This window comes from Cnephaeus nilssonii (assembly GCF_951640355.1).
Source record: "Cnephaeus nilssonii genome assembly, chromosome: 16".
NCBI lineage: Eukaryota > Metazoa > Chordata > Mammalia > Chiroptera > Vespertilionidae > Cnephaeus > Cnephaeus nilssonii.
The window spans coordinates 22,689,087-22,712,428 of NC_137087.1; the positions used below are offsets into that span (position 1 = coordinate 22,689,087).

At 41.9% G+C, this 23,342-nt stretch overlaps 1 protein-coding gene across 3 annotated transcripts in view; it reads left to right on the top strand.

Moving 5' to 3' along the window:
* Positions 1-23,342, top strand: part of CTNNA3 (catenin alpha 3) — a 1,396,025-nt gene that overhangs the window by 137,311 nt on the left and 1,235,372 nt on the right. For all 3 annotated transcript variants that reach the window (XM_079794118.1, XM_079794119.1, XM_079794120.1), the window contains one exon: positions 15,438-15,557. In XM_079794118.1, the coding sequence (XP_079650244.1) occupies positions 15,438-15,557 (120 nt within the window). The remainder of the gene's footprint in view (positions 1-15,437; positions 15,558-23,342) is intronic.

The window sequence follows — 23,342 nt, forward strand, 5'->3', positions numbered from 1 at the left end:
ACACCAGCTTCCCTCTGGCACCTGGGACCCGGGCCTCCCTCGCAGCCCCATCTTTGTCCGGAAGGTCGTCCTAAAGGATGTCTGGTGTATGACTATTTTCTTCTGTAGGTTAGGGAAGATTTTAGTCATTATTTCTTCAAGTAGGTTTTCAATCTCTTGCTCTCTCTTTTCTCCTTCTGGTACCCTTATGATGTGAATGTTGTTTTGCTTGATGTTGTCCCAGAGGTCTCTTACACTATCCTCATTTCTTTTGATTCTTTTTTCTTTTTGTTTTCTACTACCTTGTCTTCCAGATCACTGATTTGATTATCTGCTTCATCTAACCTGCTGTTTATTCCCTCAAAAGTATTCTTCATTTCAGTTATTGTATCCTCCATTTCTGACTGGTTCTTTATGGCCTCTGTCTCTTTGTTGAAGTTATCACTGAGTTCATCTATTATTCCCCTAAGTTCATGGAGCATCCTTATAAACCAGTGTTTTAAACTCTGTATCTAGTTAATGCTTACCTCCTTTTCATTTAGTTCTTTTTCTGGAGTTTTGTCCTGTTCTTTCATTTGTGATATGTTTGTTTGTCTCCTCATTTTAGCTGACTCCCTGTGTTGGTTTCTATGTATTAGGAGGATCTACTACATCTCCCAGTCTTGGCAAGGTGGCCTTATGTATTAGGTGTCCTGTGAGGCCCAGTGGTGCACTCTCCCTCATCACCTGAGCTGGGCACCTTAGCTGGGTGCTCCATGAGTGTCACTTGTGTGGGTTCTGTGCACCCTCCTGTTATAGTTGAGCCTTAGCTGGTGTTGGCATGTTAGTGGGTGGGTTTGCCCTTCAGGCTAACTGGCTACGAGGGCTGGTCATGACCTCGGCAGACAAGCTGTTGTGTGTAGGCTGACCACAGAGTGGGAGTTGCTATAGTGGAGCTCTGATGCTAGCTAAGTCTGTCTTTGGTTGTGTCATTGTGGAGTTGATTGGATCGTGCTCCACCAGCCATTGGGTGTGTTCTGTAGTCTCTTAGGAGGGGACCAAGCAGGCCAATTTCAGCCACCATTTGTGCCTGGCTTGGGCTGCCTGGTGGGAGCACAAAGTGATCTGCAGTTCTTTGACACTTGTGCTGGGTTTAGAGGTGCTTGAGAGAGGCTATGTTGTGAACTAAGGTCAGTTACCACTGGCGTTGTGCTTGGGATCCTTTGGTGGGCACCATGATTTGAGCTGAGGCCAGCGAACACTTGTGCGGGGCCGGTGGCCACTTAGTTGCAATTACATTCCAAGCCAACACTGGCTGCCTCTTATGCCATGCCTTGGGCCACCTGATCTGAGTTACAATGCAAGTTGAGACTAGTTTTCACTTGTGCCAGGCATGGTGTCGCTTAGTTAGAGGTACAGGGCATACTGAGGCTAGTGGCTTCTTGTTTGGAGTTTGTGGATCTTTGAGAGACATTACGAAAGTCTTCAGTGTGAGCTGAGGCAGGCCACTTGTGTGGAAAAGCCACTGAAATGGTTCAGGCTGGGCATGTAAGTGGTGGGGCAGGGTCTCAGGAAATCATCAGGACAGGGTGATCAGTATTAGCCTGATTCATGGAGAGCTCAGATTAATACCCACTTGTGACTGCTGGCTGGGAGGAGCAAGTAAGCCACATAGGAGGGATGTTCCCTGCCAGCACCTCCGTCCCTGTCACGAGCTGCCCTGCACCTTGCCCCTCCAGCCTTCAGCCTGAAGCTAGTCAATTCATTTTCCTTCTGTATGTCCCTGGCACTTTTTGAGCTGCTTCCCCTCCATTGGAGCACAGGGTGAGTGAGTCTTTGAGGGAGGGAGTCCAAATGCAGGCCCCTCTAGAGGAACCCCTGGTCTCCAGTAGGCCTTCGTCTCACTCAGATGCAATCCCTGCTGATTTCTCTAGCCAGGTGTTACGGGGACACCCCTTCCCAGCACTGGTGCCCTGGGCTAGGGAGCCAGGTGTTGGCCTTGGATCCATTGCTTCTGCAGCCAAGATAACCTCCTGATTTTTAATTGCCATTCAGTGGATGAGAGACTTGCCTGTTCTGCTTCTTCACCCCTACTCTCCCCGCCCCCCTCCCCCCGCCAGTCTCATTGTAGATTCTTTATACCCTTAGTTACAAGACTTTTCTGTTCAGCTAGTATTCAGGTGGTTCTCAATGGTGGTTGTTCTATAAGTTAGTTGTAATTTTGATGTGGTTGTGGGAGGAGGTGAGCACACTATTTACCTGCTATTTTGACTGGAAGTCTCTGTGATTACTGTTTTACAGATGAAAAAACGGAGGCATGTTGAATTTAAGAAACTTGCTCAAGGCAATAGAAAAAAAACCCCACAACTCTGGGACTTAATATTACAAGGGTTAGAACAGCTTTAAGTATAAATAGCTTTTAAAGTGCTTAGAAGTACTCTAAGTGCTAGAACAGCTCTAAGTATAAATAGCTTTTAGAAGTGCTTAGACAAGTTCATGGGCCTATCACAGGTTGTAATGGAATTTAGATATGCCAGGAAGACATTTGTTGGTGCGTCATCAGAGCGTGGACTTGTGTTAAATCATTTAAGCCACTTATAAGTATTTTAAGTAAAACAATGCACCTCATTGTGAAAGAGGGAAGACCTTTTGTGGTAAATTGTGATAGAGTTTTTTATTATTTCATCCTTATGAAAAATTTGTGTGAATTGTGTTACTAACTCAATCCTCTTGAGGTTTCACATAGAATGAAGACAAACTGATTTTTTGAGATCATCAACATTAGAATGACTTACCTCAACCTTTCCCCCAAAGTATTCTACAGAACTTGTCTTATAAATATGCGACATAAAAATATATATATTTTTGTCCATGCTGCACACAAAATTCCCTTTGAATGTTTTCAATACACATTAACATATTAAAGTCAGTAAGGGATACTGAAGGAAGGAAACTTGTTTAACTTTGCTTAACCCAGAGTTTTCCAAATTTCTTGACCCTAGAATTCTTCTACAACATAGTAATCCTGAAACTTTCTCAGGCCATACTTTAGGAAATAGTGTTTTAGAATATTTCTAATAATATTTATGATTATGTTAAATTTCTACTTGGAATAAAAAATAATAGTGGAGAAATATCAGTGCCTTATAGTCTACTGAGGTAGATAGATTCTGTCTATCCTACAATGCTCAATACACATAATTGTCTAACAATATATGTGATCACTAATAGTGATAGTCATCTCAGTTCTGTGAGACAGTGAACCTGGTTTTGAACAACTCTAATTGTTAGAGACATTTTTTCTCAAAATGAGCTTAAATCTGCATCCTAGCTATTCTCATTCCTACTTCTAGTTATGCTTTGTGGAGCAACACAGAATCAAGGCAATAGGAAAAACATCCCCCCCCCCCCCCCCGCAAATAACTGATAATTTAGGACTTACATATGGCTTCTTTTATCTAGGCTGACAAATTTCTTGACTCTTTAACATCCTATATAATAAAAGCCTAATATGCTAAGTGTCCGATCATCCAGTTGTCTGTTCAACCAATCAAAGCATAACCTACACTAATAAAAGTGTAGATTATATATGGCAATTAAAAATCAGGAGGTCATCTTGGCTTCTACGCTGTCTTCAGTCTTTGCTCCGCGCCTGCATATGAATCTTGCATGAATCTTCCTGCAACAGGCCTCTAATATACTAATGATATGCTAAGGTCACTCAACCACTCGCTATGATGTGCACTGACCACCAGGGGGCAGACAGTTGACCAGTCGACCAGTCGCTATGATGTGCACTGACCACCAGGGGGCAGACGCTCCAACTGGTAAGTTAGCTTGCTGCTGGGATCTGGCTGATCGGGACTGAGCGAGACCAGCCGGACGGACACACCCTGGGGCCCTCCCACAGTCCTGCCCCGGCTGACTAACCTCCCACATCCCTCCCCGACCCCGATTGTGCACGGTGGGGTCTTGGCCTGGTCTTCATCCTCTCGCAATCCTGGCTGAGGGACCCCCGCCCCTGAGTGCACGAATTTTGTGCACTGGGCCTCTAGTTCTTGTATAACAGTTTCAGACTACTCAGAATACTCTAGAATTTCCATATCTTGCATAATTTTTAGTTTCCTGTTGAAATTTTTAATCTTGCTTTTCTTTTTTTAAAAATCCTCACCCAAGGATATTTTACCCCCCCCCCCCCTTTTATTTTTTTTTAGAGTGAAAGGAGGTGGGGGGAGAGAGAGACACATCAGTGTGAGACACATTGATTGGTTGCCTCCCGCACATGCCCCTACTGGGCTGGATTGAGCCTGTGACTGAGGTACATGCCCTTGATTGAGAATCTAACCCGCATTCTTTGATGCATGGGGTGATGCTCTAACCATTGAGCAACTGACCAGGGCTCAGTCTTGCATTTTATTTTATTTATTTTTAAATATTTTTTATTGATTTCAGAGAGGAAGGAGAGGGAGAGAGAGATAGAAACATCAATGATGAGAGAGAATCATTGATCGTCTGCCTCCTGCAAATCCTCATCCCCTACTGGGGATTGAGCCCGCAACCTGGGCATGTGCCCTTGTCTGGAATCGAACCTGGGACCCCTCAGTCCGCAGGCTGACGCTCTATCCACTGAGCCAAACCAGCCAGGGCAATCTTGCATTTTAAATAGTTGAACAAGGTAAGCAGAATTGTTTTATGGTTAAAGTTTGGAAACTTCAGTGTCTGAACTCCCAGGGTGTCTGCTTGTATTATCATTATGCTGGTTTTTGCTCATGGTGTCTTGTCTTTGTGTGCTCAACATTATCTCTTTTGGAACTCATCTCAGGGGATGCCTCACTGTTTTATTAGCTCTTTGATGTTTTAAAGATGAAGTATTTTATATATCATCGAATCTTATTAGATTTAATCAGCAGAAGGATTGAACTGAATAACTAATTTGCCAATACAAGAAATAGAAGTCTGAAAAATCATCTCTAATTTTTACTATGCATATTCTAGGTTATTAGGTAGGTTCCATAGAATGTTGACATTAAGATATCTGGAAATAAAAATAGACTCTTTGATGTAAATATTGCATAATATACTCTGACAATAACCTCCCTGACTTAAGGTCCAACCTTACCTATTATGATATCTGTTGGTTCATACTGATTTTGTGAGCGATTAAAAACTCCAAGTTTCTGAACTCAAACTACTCTTAATCCAGATCTTTCTCCTCTGACACTAGTTATCTTTCTATATGTAAAGGTAGATGTTACATTTATATTCATTGAATGTTATCTTGTTAATTCTGGCTTTTTTGATACAGCCCATTCAGATCTTTTTGACTTTTGATTTTGTCTTTCCTCTTAACCTGATGTCATTTTCAGATTTCTTTGACCAACCTATTCATGAAAAATTGTTTAATGACATGGAAAAGTGTGCTATATCTTCCTTTCAGATAACATGAATCAAATATTAACACATGTTGAGTGAAGTTGTTAAAATGAGTTTTAAACTCATTTCATTGTGCTACTGTGTAAACCACGTTTGTTTATTTTATCCTCAAGTGCTTTCTAAAAGGCCTTCCTGAAATTAAGATGTGTTATCTGTGGCATTGCAGGTTTATCAGTGTAGTAACTCCAGTTGTAAAGGGAATGAACCCCATAAGAGCTCTAAGTGACCATTGCTTGCTTGCTTTTATTCTTTTTTTCCTTTTCATTGGCCTTCATTTTTCAATTACTCACAATCCACTTACTTAAGGTTGTAAAGCATCTGCCTGCAGGGATCTCCTTGCCCTTAAGATCTAGATAGAATTGGCTTGAACTCTCATTCTATGTTCGGTCAAGTATAATGTTCTCCCCAAGATTCTGTAAATTTTCTGGAGCTCACATTTTCAGGGTCACCTCTGGCTCCAAGCTTTTTTTGCCTCCACTGAATTGTAGTTTTGGATGCTATTCCTATCCCTATTTCATATATTAATTGGACAGATACATGCAAAAATTGTTGCAGTATGTTAATCCATAATTGGAAGTTGATCTTTTACTTCTTGGTCTCCTCTCCCCCCTTTCCAGACAAGCCATGTTTATGTATATGGCAAACCTTATAGAAGCTTGAGAAGATGGAAAAGGAGTTCTGTTGTGTAACAATATGATCTAACTTACTTCAATTTATGTATTAGAAAATTTCAAATTTCTTTAGCTATTTTTTTCTCATTTTTCTCTCTACCTACTCTCCTTTGTTGTCCCATACACCCCTAAATTCCTGCTATTTGAATACAGTAAGAGTTTCCATCTCTCCACCATCAACTAGGATTCTGCTCATTTGTACCCTCAGATATCATCGTCTACCTTAAATTACTCCTTAAGGTATTTCCTCAATATAGATAGTTCCTTCCCTAGGATGAATTCTGTAGTTCTCTTCCCCCTACCCCCATCTCTCTCTCCTGCATGTGCGCACACAAACATCCTACTATCCTATCTAATAAAAGAGTAATATGCAAATTGACCATCACTACAGCACACAAGATGGCTGCCCCCATGTGGACACAGATGGCCAGCAGGGGAGGGACCAGGTCTGCAAGGGAGGGCAGTTGTGGGCGATTAGGCCAGCAGGGGAGGGCATTTGGGGGCAATCAAGCCTGCAGGGGAGGGCAGTTAGGGGTGACCAGGCCAGCAGAGGAGGGAAGTCGGGGGTGACTGGGCCTGCAGGGAAGGGCAGTTGGGGAGGACCCAGGCCTGCAGGGGAGAGCAGTTGGGGGGGACAAGGCCTGCAGGGGAGGGCAATTAGGGGTGACCAGGCTGGCAGAGGAGGGAAGTCGGGAGGAACTGGGTCTGCAGGGAAGGGCAGTTGGGGGGGACCCAGGCCTGCAGAGGAGAGCAGTTGGGGGGGACCAGGCCTGCAGGGGAGGGCAGTTAGGGATGACCAGGCCTACAGGGGAGGGCAGTTAGGGGCAATTGGGCTGGCAGGAGAGCAGTTAGGCATCAATCAGGCTGGCAGGGGAGTGGTTAGGGGGTGATCAGGCTGTCAGACAGAAGCGTTTAGGGGCAATCAGGAAGGCAGGCAGGTGAGCAGTTGGGAGCCAGCAGTCCTGGATTGTGAGAGGGATGTCCAACTGCCCATTTAGGCCCGATGCAGTCGGACATCCCTCGAGGGGTCCCAGATTGGAGAGGGTGCAGGCTGGGCTGAGGGACACCCCCCCTCCCCCACGCACGAATTTCGTGCACCGGGCCTCTAGTCTATATATATAAAGCCCTAATATGCAAATAGACTGAATGGCGGAACAACAGAATAACTGAACAACCGAGCAACTGGTTGCTATGATGTGCACTGACCACCAGGGAGTGTGTGTGCGGAACATGATGGGCATTGGCAGCAGGTGGCAGAGCACAGAACATGGTGGGCATCGGCCACGGTGGGATGGTGGAGCAGGTGAGCGGGGGCACCAGACCAAGGCGGGGTGCTGGTTGTTGTCATCGGGACAAGCCTCTGGTGGTTACTGAAAACTCTTTGCTCCTGCATGCTGTGGTCCTGCCGGGTGCTCGCACCTGCTACCGGTGACGGCCTCGCTCACACCTGCAGCCAGCGCTGGAGCTGCCACTCACACTTGCTGCTCGCACTCGGTGCCAGTCCCGATTGCTCAGCACTGTCAGTGAGTGTGAGCGGAGGCTGATAGCCCCGATTGCCCCTGAGGGCTTTTCCACCTCCCCCTGCTCCTGAGGGGTGATTGGGGCAGCAGCCACCGCTCGCACCTGCTGACGGCGCCAGCCCCACTTGCACCTGCTGCTGGTGCTGACCCCGATCGTTCCGCGCCGTCAGTGGGTGTGAGTGGGGCTGGTGCTGTCAGCACGCAGGAGCGGCGGTGGTGGGGGGGCAGCTGCCAGCAGATGGGAGGGGGTCATGGTGGGAGGGGCCGGGCTGGGGTGCAGAGGATGGGCCAAGACCCGCCCCTGTGCCCACTGCAGCCTCACGGCCCACAGTGCCTTTCAAGGTGCATGAATTTGTGCACTGGGCCCCTAGTATGATGATAATCTAGCACAGATGTATTCTCGGGGAGGGCATCAACTTTAAAGATACAGATTTCTTCTTCTGGACACATATTCTTCCTTCAAAAGCAGTAGACACCTTTTTATTTCTTGCCCTTGTTTTGAATATCATAGACAAAGGCCTGCATCTCCTCCTCTGTTACAATCTTATTTTATGATTTCATGCAAGCTTCTGCTCATTTTGGGCTTTTTAGCCCTGACTCTCTTATACAAGTTCCTGCTACACTTTGTATTTATTACTTACTGCACAGTACCAAAGAATTTCTCTGCTTTCACAATGTTTTCTTTCGTGGCCTTATCCTTTTCCTCCTTGTTATGATATTTTCCAAATAACAGAATATTTCATCCCTACTGAGGTATAATTCCTCTTAAATGTCAGGTAAGTGAGATGTTACTCTCTTTTGATTAATAGTCTTTACCTTGATAGTCTAAATACTTTCTGATTACCTTATACTTTCTTGTCTTTATTAAATTATCCTCTTTCCACTGAGACTTCCCCCAGAGATGCAATTATGATCAACCATTTATAAAGGACATAGACTAAGATCACCAACTAGTGCAAACATGATTCACTGTGCTTCTCTCAATAGGATAAGTACTGCACCAACAGGGAATTAATATTCACTTCAATACATCTAGGATTCCCGGCATGGCAGTTTTAAAGGTATCTAGTACCTTAAGAAAATACATATTCTCTTCTGGGGAAAACAGGTCCAAATCAAAAAGTAAGAGAGGATAGAGAAAAAATGTGACATTTCAATATTGAATTAATTTAAGGAACTTGTAAAGGCAATTTGGCTTTATCACCACGATTGCTCTTAGTTTTCTATGGGAATTTAAAAGTTTTCTTTCCTTTGTACTGTTCAAGTTTTTTGAACTTTTTAATACGGTTTCTACTTCTCAAGAGTTCACATTATATATTTTTATCTGGATTTTATAAGGCTCAACATGGCTTTTGACAATAGGGAGACCTTACTTGAATCTTGGCTCTGTTGTTGATTAACTGGATGACTTTGGGAAAGTTAAAAAAATCTGTGAGCTTTGTCTTTTTCTTCTGAGCTATAAGGATAATAACATTCACTTTGAATACTTTGAAAGGATCTTGTGAAGTTTAAATAATGTATAAATTACCTGGCAAGAACCCTGTCCTACCTTTCTCCGTGGTAGTATTTTGCTCCCACTTTTTGACTCTTGCAATGCAATGTTGTCCTCATTCTTAAAATAGGAAGGGAATTAAATTTGACACCTAAGTTGAACTAACTTTTTCCCATTTATCATCACTAGAGGCCTGATGCATGAAATTAATGCAAGAGTAGGCCTTCTTCCTTCCCCCAGCTGCCAGCACCGGCTTCCCTCTGGCACCCAGGACCTGGGCTTCCCTCGCAGCCCTGGCTTCATCCGGATGGTCATCCGGAAAGATGTTTGGAAGGATGTCCAGTTTAATTACCATATTACACTTTTATTATTATAACTAGTTTTATATTTTAAAAAGTGGGAATGTTTTTTTTTTTGGATTAGGAAATAGACCAGTGTCATTATAGAAATAGGTCCAGTATTAATAACTTCTTATGCCAAATACATAGTTGACATTTGCTACATACATTGCTATAAAGCTTTTGTGTACTTAAAAATAATTCTGGATATAAAGAATATTTATAATATTGACAGAAAATCACATACTACCATATTGATAGCTGAGACTTTTTGAGACCATCTTTTATTATTAAAAGGAAGGTATATAACAGCAAAAGGAGTTTTTAAAGCTTCCTTTTATTAAAAAATATTAGCAGTTTATAAGGGGAGAAATTAATGTTTAATTAAGAGCTATTAGAAGCCAAGTATATTCTGCACAAAATCCTAGGGAAAATACACAGAGATATATTAAGGTTTAAAGAAAAAAGCAAGTCACAAGTCTGATATTGAAGATGGAATAGGAAAAAGTAGAAAATAGAGACAGGGCACAAATATCTGGTTTTGTGCTGAATTTCATACTGGAAACATTAGGGACAAAGATAATTTAGATCATGTGAAAATGTTAACTTCTGAAAAGGACCAACTAGCCCCGATTTGATCAGCTTATTAACCCATTCAGCAAATGCTTATTTTTTGTGTGCTTACTGTATGCCATCACTATGTGCTAGGGATTCATATTTAGAAAAAATAAAAACCAGGGTCCTGCTCTCCTGGAATTTATAGGCTAATTAAGAAATAAATCAACAATATAATTTATTATGATAGAGGTTGGTGCAAGATGTTAAGGAGGCATGATGGCAGCGATATCAAGGGAGAGTGTTTTGAGTGAATAATGCTTGACCGAGTTTGGAGAGAGAACTAGACAAGGGAGGCACTGAAGGAAGAGAGCATTTTAAGTGGAGGGAATGTATATTCTTGAAGACCATTAATCCTTACGAGTGGCTGACATGAAGGATGATTGTATGGGAGGAATAAGAGTTGACGTTGAAGAGAGTGGGCATGGATCTACTTGTGAAAGGCTATGTGCTAAGTTAAAAGTTTGAACTATAGTCTGAAACGAGGGTGGGAACCACTAAAGAATTTTAAGCAGGAAAATCATATAAGTAAATTTATATTTTAGGTCCATTACTCTGTCAGCAGTTGGCAAGGGGGCCAGATTGGAGGTAGAGAGGCCAGTAATGAGGCTGATGCATTCCTTTGGTTGTGAAATGATGGGGTGGGGTGAGGAACGAAGGAGAGAGATGCAGGAGGAACAGTGTACAGTTTGGAAAGGGACTGGAATCTGTTCAGAGGGAAAGGGAAGTAGCAAGCAGCCTTCTAGGAATTTGGTTGGGCGTTGAGGACATTGGTTTTCTGCACACAGAGAATCAATTTATGAGCTTTACCAGTAGACATACTGGACTTTGAGGCACATACGAAAGATAGTAGATACTGAAAATATATTTGGAGCTCAGGAGAGCAAACAAAACAAGATAGCTTATGTTTGTAGTGATATGCTTTCATTTATTTTTTCTTCCTTTTGTGTAACTCTATGGGTATTTTAATTCTCCGACACATAGACTATGTTGTTGTCACAATTTACATCTAGTCATATTGTGTATTTTTAACACATTTTAGTTAGTTTTAATACATTTCTCTTTTAACTTTAATTTTTTAAAATCCTCACATGAGGATATGTTTTCATTGACTTTAGAGAGAGAGGACGGGAGAGAGAGAGAAACTTTGATGTGAAAGAGAAACATCGATTGGTTGCCTCCTGTCCACTCCCTGACTGGGGATCAAACCCATAACCTAGGTATGTGCCCTGAATTGGAATTAACCCCCAACCTTTTGGTGTATGGGACGATGCTGCAACCCACTGAGCCACTGGACAGGGCAAGAGCTATCTTTCTGGTTGTTACAGTTCCAGGGGACCCGGGAACATAAGCCTCCCCGTCCTCCAAGCTCGGAGATCTTGGGGCACCCCTGTGTGGCCACCACGGAAACTGGGCCACCAGATGTAAAAACACAGGGCACCAGACATGTGTACACGCTCCTCTTAGTGAGAGACTGGTGCTCTGGAGCCTGTTAGAGGGAGAGTGTAGAGATTGTGATCACTGGCTGGAGCAAGGCAGAGGGGGAGTGTAAAGATGGCAACCTCTAAAAAAAGAAGAAAAAAAAAGGAAAAAAAATTGGCACCTGTTAGGTGTAGGAAGCAGAGAGCAGAAAGATGGTGCCCACCAGCCTCTGTGCCCCGAGACCATCCAGGCAGGCCTCTGCCCTGCAGACCGATGTTATAAACAAGTGAGCCTTTTCCACGTAAATTTGGGGCACATTTCAAAGGGCTGCTTTAGCACTGGCCATAGGGTGGGTGAGTCTGTGTGGAGCCCTTTAAGAGCCTGTTCTTAGTCGGCTACAGCCCCAGGAGTCTGGTGGCTCTGAGCCCCACTGGCCTTCAAAGCCAGGTGTTTTGGAGGCTCATCTCTCAGGTGCCTGTCTTAAAAGTTGGGGTGCCTGATGTGAGGTATGAACCCTTCACTCTTCACGGGGATGCTCTGTTTTTCTTGTTCTTTTTTGAGTATCTTCCTGATTGTGGGTTGTTCCGTTGTGGGGTGAGGTTTATGGTGAGATTGTGTCTCTACCTGCTTCCGTGTGGTTTCCGGCTTGTTTACCTGCTGTGAAGTAGTATCTCCACCTTTGTTTAGGGTTTTCCCCCCAAACATAGTTGTAGATTAAGTGTGTCCGTGGGAGGAGGTGAATTCAGGATCTTCCTACATTGCAGTCTTGAATTGGAACTCAAACAGAAAGGAAACAGGTGAGAAAACACTCTTGGGCGTGGGTTTCCAGCACTTTTATGGAAAAATTTGGGCTAAGAGATATTGTTTGCCTGTTCTCATTCTCGCCTGCCCTGTGATATTTGATACGATAGCCAAATAGGACAGAATTTGCATTTGTTTCTCAGAGAAAAGACCATCTTAATATTCAGTTTTGACATTTTAGAATACACCTATGTTTGTTTTGGGTTCAGATTTATTCACTGGGCTTTTTTTATTTATTTAAGGTTTACATTTTGTCTGTAATGATTTAAAAATATCAACATTCAACAAATTATTTTGGGATTCTTGAATTATTTTAAGTTACCACCCAAAACTTGGAACAAATACAATCCAGGAATATTAAAATCTCTTCAATTCATTGCACAACACCCCCCCTCCCTCCCGCCAACTTAAACTGAGAGATTGTTTATTTTAAGAAATAGTCAATGTAATGAAATTACAATAGACTGAATTAATGTAGAAAATCTCAAGAGGTCTCTTTTAATGGTCAAGCATAGTGGCCTATTGGAATGAAAAAATCTTCAAATTGAGTCAATGTCAAATGTCTTTAAAAGTCTGAACCTCACCTTAAGCATTGCCTTATTTTTATCTTTTTTACTTCTGCTTCATTTACAAGGTAAATTAGTGCTTTTACTCTTTAGCATCTTTAAGTGTATTGATGGAGTGTGTTTAATGGAATCTAACACAAAGCTACTCTACAGATTTTATGACATCTCCTTAATAATTATTTGTTTTTGTAAATGAAAAAAAATCTACTTAAATGGATGAATCATCATAGTTTGAGTATTCTGGGCTATTTAGTATCAATCAGTGGAGGCTGTATGTCCTGATAATGAAAGTTTGAGCTAAAATCTTCACATTATGCAGACTCTGACCTTTAATGAAAACATTTTGTGGTTATACACCCTTACTGGATTCTCTCTCTTACTTCTTTAGCTGTAGATGGGTTATCTGGAATGATTGGTTTTCATGTTTCTTATTTTGAAGCCTTACTAATATATTAATCCGGAAATTTCTATTTGGAGTTGTATAAAAGTTCACATAGATGTGAGGAAGGAATATTTAAGAAGTAGAGTAATATTTCTCAGGTAACAGATGGATTGGCAAAATAGTTTGTATTACTTATAGATAAAATTACTTAAATTGTTTAAAATTTTAGACCTGGTATTATTTTGATTTGAACGTAGAGAGAATAGACCAAGGAATAGCAAGGCACAGAAATAATCACATGATAAACAGCGAATATTATGGTTATTAAAATTATATTAAAGAAATTTGTTTACTCTGCCACGAAATGGGAAAATGAGCAGACTTTGGCTGCGTTTGAACTGATGGGTGGGACTGGTTCCCATTTAAGGCTTTGAAAATTCTTCCTGTGCTTTGAGGCCCAGTTCAGTTTCTCTCGTGTCTCTTATGTGGCCCGAGTCTCATATCAGGGAGTCTTTTCTGTTTCAGCACATGTTACTCTTATCTCCTTTTTGCATTCTCTTCACTGACTATGCCTTGTGTCTGAGGTAATGATAAAGTAGAAAGAGCACAGCATTGTGGTCAAAACCCAGTTCAAACTAGGAGTCCAGTTGACTCACTGGTGAAATGGGAAGGGACCTAGGGACTCCTGTGGTTCCTGTGAGACTTAAATTGAAAAGCATAAAGTAGTACCTGGACCTGAGCCGGCACCCAAATGTCAGAGTCCTTCCTATTTTTGAGTTTCATGCCTAGCTTTCCGGCAGTCTGTAAGTTCATTCAGTGCAGGAAACGTGTTTTATATTCACAGTGCCTTGTGCACAGTAGGGTCTAAAATATTGCATTGTTGAATGTAATTTACCAGCCTGCTGTGGAAGCTTAGTACTGTTATTTTTTATTTCCTTTTCCTCTGCCATCTTGCTTTGAGATAAACACATTGCTTTTGTGAAACTGAGGATTTAATTCAGCAGAATGCCGTTATAATATGACTTATTCCATGGAGTTTGAAATAGTAAGGGTCAAATCATTTCCCTGGAAACTTAATCATATTCTGTACAATCCTATTAGCCTGTCTCATACCATCATAGTCACAGTGGAGTTCTGGTGTGTTTAAGATGGTGAAGTCTCTGTCTGTAGAAATCTATCTAATGGTACACAGTGAGCATAAGGAAAACAAAAGACATAAAGCGAGAGGAAATGCAAATGTCTTGCAAATGACATTACTTGACATTTTCAATCACTAATCCTCCAAAGTAGGCTCTAATTTACTAAAATAAACCAAGAATTCAATTTGTTGTGAGCTCCCTTTGCTTAATTAATTATTCGTAGCAGAACAGTATTCTGTGATACACTGCAATTTGTCTGCTTTATCTTTATCTAGTATCTGACTTAGAAATGAACAGAAGCCCAGGCCGATGTGGCTCAGTTGGTTGGGCATCATTCCGTACACCAAACGGTTGCCAGTTCGATTCCCGGTCAGGGTACAAGCCTGGGTTGTGGCTTTGATCCCCAGTTGGGGTGGGTGGAACAGGCAACCTATCTATGCTTCTCTCTCTTTTTCCCTCTCCCTTTCTCTCTCTCTCTAAAAATCAAAAATATTTTTTAAAGCCATGAACTGAAGCATGCTGATTCAGCAGAACTGATTTCATAACTCACCTGTGTTATAAAGCAGGAATGAATAAATGTTTGCTGAACACGCTGCATATGCTTCAGTCATCAAAACATTAGTTTTCTCACTTTCCCAAAAAATAAGATCTGAGAGAGCTTCCTGGCTGAAACTTGCTGGGTGCCTGTTCTGCATAGATATTTCTATAGAGACAAGCAACTGTTTTTACATAAGTTGTTTCCACGGTTGGGATGTGAGAGCTCTTTTAACACTTTCTCATTGTGATTTGAAATTATACGTACATTCATTGTACATTTTTTTCTTTAAAAGTAGTAGTGTATGCTAAGACATGAAGAGTTTTTTTTTTTAAAAAATCCAGTATACTCTTTTGTTGAAATGAGGACTAAATGGGCTTTCATTTATGCAATAACATTGGTGTACAGTTTCTTATTCTTCATAATCATTTTTAATTATTTAATTGAAAGGCAACTACTTTGTATTTGTTTTATCTGTTTCAACTTTTCTCTGTGTTAGCGAGTTAGAAATTTGAGGAAAAATAATGCTGCTGTACTAAGTATTTGCTTTTGTTTTTAATTTCAGTTTCAAAGGACATTTGAATCTCTTAAAAATGTTTCCAACAAATCTGACCTCCAGAAAACCTATCAGAAGCTTGGGAAGGAGCTGGAAAATTTGGATTATTTAGCCTTCAAACGTCAGCAGGTAGGAGTGGGGCCTCTCCTGGTGGAGGCGATGAATACTAGGCTTTTTGCTGTCATGCCTGTCAGTTTAGGTGGGCCTGGACACTTACCTTCTAATGTTTAGGGCAGAAATAGGCTGTGCCTTGCTGTGTTGATGGGTCTCTTCATATGACTTCTGCGGCGTTCCCTGGGGGGTCTTGCTTTTAGATGTGCGCTCTAGGGGTTTCCACCTGTGTCCTTTTACTTCTCTTAAAGAAAAGTCCTGCTGGTTTGTAAAGGTACAACTTTCAAGTAAGAGTGCTTCATTGGCTTAAAGGGAACTTCTGTGAATGCTTGACCAGGTGGCTTTTATATCGACAGGGGGATGCTTGAGAAAAATCCCCTGAAGACCAGGTAAAGGATGTGGTTGTACATACAAAATTAAGGAAAAAAGTCATAGGTATGCCAAACTATGAATCAACCTTTGCTTTTCTTATTTGATCTCTGAAGATTAGTAAGTTTTCTAAATGTACAAGGTTGAAGGAAAATATACTTTACAAATGCAAGTCTTTTTGCCTCCTGGTATAGATTCCAAGATAAATTCCGAGCCCAAATAGAACCGGGATGCTTTTAGAATTAGTACTTTGTAATATTAATAATAATTAAATTCTGTGTGTGTGTGAGATTCTGCCGTAGTAGCTGGCTCCCTTTCCCAAGCTGGATCTTCATCGGTTTCTTCACAGCCACTAGGTGTCAGGGTTGTCAAGCTTTTACTTTGACAAAATGTTTATTCCCATCAGAGCTGCCAGTTAGATGTTTAAATGAGGTTGCCTGAAGTTTGGGAATGTGCTCAATGATGGATAGCGTCTAGAAAAATGACTAAGTGGCTGACTCGGATGGCCAGGCACCAAGTCCATTACTTAAGAGTCTTTCCTGTTAGTGTGGCAAAAGGTGCGCCTCTCTGGCCATTGCCAATTTCACAGATTTTGGATCTGTGGGATGGGGGTTTTCAAAGCAGGACTTCCTATGTGTAGTCACACCTCATCAAGTCAACATAGTATGGTCAGGAAATACTGACTTGAAAAGAGAATTGTGTTTTAGGTTTTGTTTTATCGCAGACCTTACATGAGCCTTTAACCTTCCCAAGGCCCTATTTTCCTAGGAGCTATATTTGTTTTGTAGAAAGTTCTGGGGCAAATGCAATAAACTTATATGAAAAAGGACACACTATCCATTTATGTTTTTTTTTTAACCTATTTTTAAATTAGCGAGGGCCTAACATGCAGCAAAGCAGTTACAGTTACTGAGAGCTACTACAGTGAGCTTCCAGATTCTGCTGCTTGAAATTCACACCACGAGTCACTGCTCTGGCCCATGCAACTTTTAGTACAGTTTTGTGTCCAAGAGCCATATTTTACCCCCGAGGAGCATTGGAGTTGGCAGGCAGTAGTCACTGTTCCCTCCTCTTATCCTTTCCCATTAACACATTCTCAGTGATTAGATCCTTACATTAGCTAATTGTCACTTTGGAAAAATGGGAATGCTTCAAGGACAGACCTCTGGGACAATGGCATTGAGGACAGACAGGTAAATTGCATGTGTATGTGAGAAAAATATGGGCACGTGGGGTATATATATATATGTGTATATATATATATATATATATATATATATATATATATATATATATGTGTGTGTGTGTGTGTGTGTGTGTGTGTGTTTGTATACTTACTAGTATGTATATGTAAATTATATATGCTATTTATAAATGACAACTATCTGTCACATAGTGTGATTAATACACTTATGGATTAGACAATTAAATACGTATGACATTATAAAGGGCTTGGTTTTATGAACACCATTTTACAGATGAGAAAACTGTTAAAAGCGTTAAGTTATTTGCCTAAGATCATTGGGCTAATCAGACATGAAGCTGGTCTTCCAGGGTAAATCAGTCTGACTCCAAACCTGGGCTTTTCCGTGGTCTCGTTCCCAATATCCCTGCAGGAAGCCAGGCTGGGGGTAGTAAAGTGAGGAGTTCTGGGGGTGCGGAAAGAAAGCAGTTTTAGGAGAGGCCAGACCCAGAGCTTAAAGAAACATTTGAAAATGCCACCTGGTGAGAGGCAAAAGACGGCCAGTTCTCTCTCTTTCTCTCATGCAGATCGTGCAGTATATACACGAAACCACAAAAGGATTTTTGAAAGACTCTATTCAGACAGTTAAGAAAATGTATGAAATTTGACTACACAATTTTCTAAGTGTTATGTCTAGCAACTCTAGTTCTAGTGAAATTTATTCACACAAAGCAGATTTTAAGCTCAAAGGGCCAAATCCTTATAAAATGGGCTTCTCTGAGCAGATAACATACTATCAATCCTTTGTCTTACTAGACTCCGTCTCTCCCTATACCTACTGATCATTCTTTTTCTCCCTGGAAAAGATAGAAGGGGAATTGGAGGGAAGTGGTCAGAAAGAGAAGGATGGTGGGAAGTCAGGGACCTCAGAGGGATGGAGAAAGAGGGAAGAGACCAATAGGGATAAGATAGGAGGGATAAAGTGAGGGAAGTTAAACTGTACTTGGTTTTATACCATGTGCATCTATTAAGTTGAAAGGTTGATTTTTGAAAATTAAAAAAACATCTCAAAATAGAAAAAGGTAGAAAAAAAAGGAGAGGCTACAAGAAGACATAGTGAATGAGGGAGATGGCAGAGAACAGCAAAGACAAATTTTGTTTACTTCCCATTTTATTTCTGAAAATAGCAGAACTTTCTAGAAACTTGTAACATTAACCCAGTTCTTCTGTATGAAAGCCCCCGAGGAATTGCTGCTTCCTGGGTGGGCAGGGTTCAGAGTCAGAGAACATTTGCTCTTCCCTGACTTGGTGAGATTTGCCCTTTTATCGCCTACCCTGTCCCTTTGAAGCCCCCCAAACCTCTAAACACACACCAGTGAGTTTCTCCCCCTGGAAAAGATTCAGGAATCTGTAAAATTGCAATACAGCAAGAAAGCTTCTGCCTTCTACGGCAGGAGTCTTTGTCCAAGAGAATTAGTCATGGCTTGTTTTCTGGTCCAACCATATTCATCATTCCTCGTTGTGACAGCACATGGGCTCCGTAAGGACAGGGCCTCATCTGTCACCTTCGCTGCTGCATTCTCTGCGGTGCTCACAACAGTACCCGGCCCATGGCAAGCGCTCAATAAATACTTGTTGGTGCTGTTGTTGCTACGAACAAGAAAGCATACAAAAGTTATGGCCTCAGATTACCGGCAATTAAAATTGATGTTACCACATTTTAAAAATTCATAAGGGCATTAACCCTTGGGCTTCCTGAATGCCAAAGGCTGACAGATTGCCCCTAGACTTATGCATTATTTAGGTTTTCTGCTAACATGTTTCATTTCCCATCCATTTCTTTACAAAATATTAATGTGACAAAAATATCAATGTTACCTTAACTATGAGTTACGGATGTTCAGTGAATCGACTATAATTATCATCTTGGACTCATTCATTAGATTTTATTTTCTTTCCTTTTTCTCTGACATTTTACACATAGTTTTTAGAGATTTCTTTCTCTGGGCTGGATAGATTCCTGGAGTATCTTGTTCTATTCTTTTAACTCTATTTTGGGGTTGGTCGTACTCTCTCTCCTAGGTGTGAGCTTAACCGTTCCTTTCCTTCCTTTCTTTTTTAAAAGAGTGAGTGCTTACACTTCAGCTATCCGTAGGCTGTATTTTAGGTTGGGGCACAAGCATCTCTCCATTTTCCCACTGTCAAAAAGAGTAATGGTGAAAACAGCCTTGGGAGGAAAAGGTGAGCGGAAGCCATGATAGATGAGGTGGTAGGTTTTCCAGGACGAGTCAGCTCGAAGTAAATGATGACAAAGCAGGATTAACTGGAGAATCTAGAGACTTTTTCAGTTTTTAATATCTGGAGATGTAATCTTAGAGTTTATGTGCTTGGACTGTTTGGTTTTTATCCTCCTGGTTGATGTTACATAGAAATGGTAATAGCAAGCTTCAGCTATTATATAGAGCCCAGATTTATGTATTAATTTGAGAAGTTATAAATCAAGAGATTTCCTTGGGGCTTTGATTGGATGGAATAAAATAAAATAAAGTTTGATAATCGGACTCTAATTCCTTTTTAATTTAATATAAATTTTAAATGAATTTATTGGGATGACACTGGTTAACTAAACTATACAGGTTTCAGGTGCACAGTTCTACAACACATCATCTGCACACTGTATTGTGTGTGCACCACCTCAAGTCAAGTCTCCTTCCATCACCATTACCTCCCCATAACCTCTTCCACCTTCCTCCCCCTCCCCATGGCAATCATCACACTGTTGTCTGAGTTTTTTCTCTTTTTTGCTTTATTCCCCCTCCATCCCCAAGACCGCCAGTCTCTATTTTGCTTGCTAGTTCATTTTATTAATTAGATTCCACATAGGAGTGAAATCATATGGTATTTGTCTTTCTCTGACTGGCTTATTTCACTTAGCATAATGCTCTCCAGGACCATCCGTGCTACTGTAAAAGGTAAGATTTCCACCCTCCCCCCCCTTTTTTAAACAACTGAGTAGTATTCCATTATGTAAATGTACCACAGCTATTTTTCCACTCATCTACTGATGGGCACTTGGGCTGTTTCTAGATCTTGGCTATTGTAAGTAAAGCTGCATTGAATAAGAGGGTGCATATAATCTTTCAAATCAGTGTTTTGGGTTTCTTCAGATAAATTCCCAGAAGTGGAATCTCTGGATCATAAGGTAGTTCCCATTTTTAATTTTTTGAGGTAACTCCATACTGCTTTCTACAGTGGCTGCACCAGTCTGCACTCCTACCAATAGTGCACTAGGGTTCCCTTTTCGCCACATCCTCGCCAGCACTTGTTGTTTGTGGGTTTATTGATGGTAGCCATTCTGACAGGTGTGAGATGATACTCACTGTGCTTTTTATTTGTATTTCTTTGATGATCAATGACATTGAGCATCTTTTCATAAGTGTATTGGTCATCTGTATGTCCTCTTTGAAGAAGTGTCTATTCAGGTCCTTTGCCCATTTTTAAATTGGATTGTTTGTTTCTCTGGGTGTTTGAGTTGTATACGTTCTTATTTATTTATTTTTGTCAATCCTTGCCCAAGGATATTTTTCCATTGATTTGTAGGGGGAGTGGAAGAGAGAGGGAAAGACAGAGAGAAACATTGATGTGAGAGAAACACATCGATTGGTTGCCTCCTGTACAAGGTCTAACCAGGGCTCAGGTCGGGGAGGAGCCTGCAACCAAAGTACATGCCCTTCACTGGAATCGAACTCAGGAATTGTTGCTCCTCAGGCCAATGCTCTATCCACTGAGCAAAACTGGGTAGGGTGAGCTGTATAAGTTATTTATAAATTTTGGATATCAACCCTTTATCAGATATGTCATGGTGAATATGTTTTCCATTCTGTGGGTTGTCTTTCCATTTTGTTGATGGTTTCCTTTGCTGTGCAAAAACGTTTTGTGTGATGTAGTCCCGTTTGTTTATTTTTTCTTTTGTTTCCCTTGCCCGAGGAGATGTGTCAGCAAAAAGATGTCTGAGATTTTACTGTCTTGTTTTCTTTTCTTACCTCTTTTTCTATCCGTAGTACTTAAAATAGCATTGTAAGACCCATCCCTTTCCAGAGGCTTCTGAAGTCCTTTGATGTAATTTATAGTTGATACTAGGGGCCCAGTGCATGAATTTGTGCACCTTGAAAGGAACTGTGGGCTGTGAGGCTGTGGTGGGCACAGGGGCGGGTCTTGGCCCATCCTCTTCGCTCCCACCTGGCCCTGCCCGCCACACCCCCGGTCCCCTGTCTGCCCGCAGCCCCGCTCCCGCCGCTGCCGGTTCACACGCTGATGGCGCTGGCCCTGCTCATACCCACTGACAGTGTGGAGCGATTGGGGCTGGTGCCAGCAGCAGGTGTGAGTGGTGGCTGCTGCCCCGATTTCCCCTCAGGAATAGGGGGAGGGAGAAGCCCTCAGGGGTGATCGGGGCCGGCAGCCACCACTCATACCTGCTGACGGCGCCGAGCGATTGGGATTAGCACTGGGTGCCAGCAGTGGGTGTGAGCGGGGCTGTCGCCAGCAGTGGGTGCGAGCGGCTGCCGGCCCTGATAGCCCCTCAGGAGCAGGGGGAGTTGGAGAAGCCCTGAGGGGCGAGTGGGGCTGGCGCCGGCAGCAGGTGTGAGCGCTGAGTAGGACTGTGGCACGTGTGAGCAAAGAATTTTCAGTAACCACCAGTAGCTCGCCCCAATGACAGTAACCGGTGCCCTGCCTTGGTCTGGTGCCACTGCTCACCTGCTCCACCATCCTACTGCAGCCGACGCCCACCATGTTCCACACTCTGCTGCCTGCTGCCGACAACTGCCATGTTCTGCGTGCGCCCCCTGGTGGTCAGCACATGTCATAGCGACTGGTTGTTCGGTTGTTCTGCCATTCGGTCTATTTGCATATTAGCCTTTTATTATATAGGATTATTTAGTTGAACATTATGTAGACTAAGGCTTACACATTGATGTGAAGATATATGAAATTAAAATATTGTGCTTCACATATATATCCATGTTGGAACACATCATACACCCTGATCTTCCTCTTGTTTCCCTGATCATGGCATGCTCTTCTTTCCTCCGACCTTTCACAAGGTTTATATTACTTGATATTTAGAATATCTGGCCCCTTTCTGTTTATTTATTTAATCATTCTCTGAAGCCAAACTGAAGTCCAGCCTCCCTCATAACACTTCATCCTGTGACCTCTAGTCAATATGTAAACTCTTCCTTCTTAGCTTGTATCTGTGCCCTACAATTTAGCATCTTATTGATTATGGAGTCACTGAGGATCCATGTAGTGCAGGTTAGAGTGTGGACTTTGTCGTCAGTCAAATCTTGTGAGACTATTTGTATTGCCTTGGGCACGAGAAATACTGTAGAGTGTCCTATTGCCTAGCTGACAAAGCTGCTTTTGAACGCTGGTGGTTCTATTCCTTTGACACTCTGCACTTCTATAACATGTGTTAATGCTGTATGACAAAATGCTCAGGTTCCTAGTGCCAAAGGTTCAATTCAGTGTACACAACGGCTCATACTCACCCATTTGTGCTACGTAAAAATTTTCTTTTTATTGGAGCTTAAGGTAAAGAGCTTCTACTTTGCAAGTCATCTATATTGTTCCTTAGACATTTTATCTTTGCTCAGATTTTTGAAGAGTGGTGGTTTGTTTATGCTTTTCATATTTATGGCTAGTGCAAGTTTTAACATTATGGATGCAGTGCATTGTGTAGCTAGTTTTCTAAAAAAAAGCCATTCCTTAGGAATTGTTTTTCAGCTCTTCAATAACCTTTTTCTTTAAATTTCAAAAGTTAGGAAAAGAATACCTAACTTACGCCCTATTTCATAAAACAATTTATAAAGTATAAGGTGTATATATATACATATATCCTATCTAATAATAGACAAATATGCAAATTGACCATACCTCTGACACACCCACAAACCACACCCACCATCCAATCAGAGCAAGTATGCAAATTAACCCAAACCAAGATGGCTACAGCCACAGAGAGCAAGGTTTCCTAGGTAACAGAGGAAGCCAAGCTTTCCGCCTGCCCTTGCCAGGCCTAAGCCTCCACTCAAGCTACAAAGTTTCAATTATAGAAGGTAAACAAATTCAAACAGAATGGCGGCAGAATGGAGCTTGAGAGAGCAGGCCAGGGTTGCTGCCGGCAACAGGGGAAGCAAAGCTTTCTGCACACCCTGGCTGGGCCCACCCGCTTAAGGCAACAAAGTTTCAAT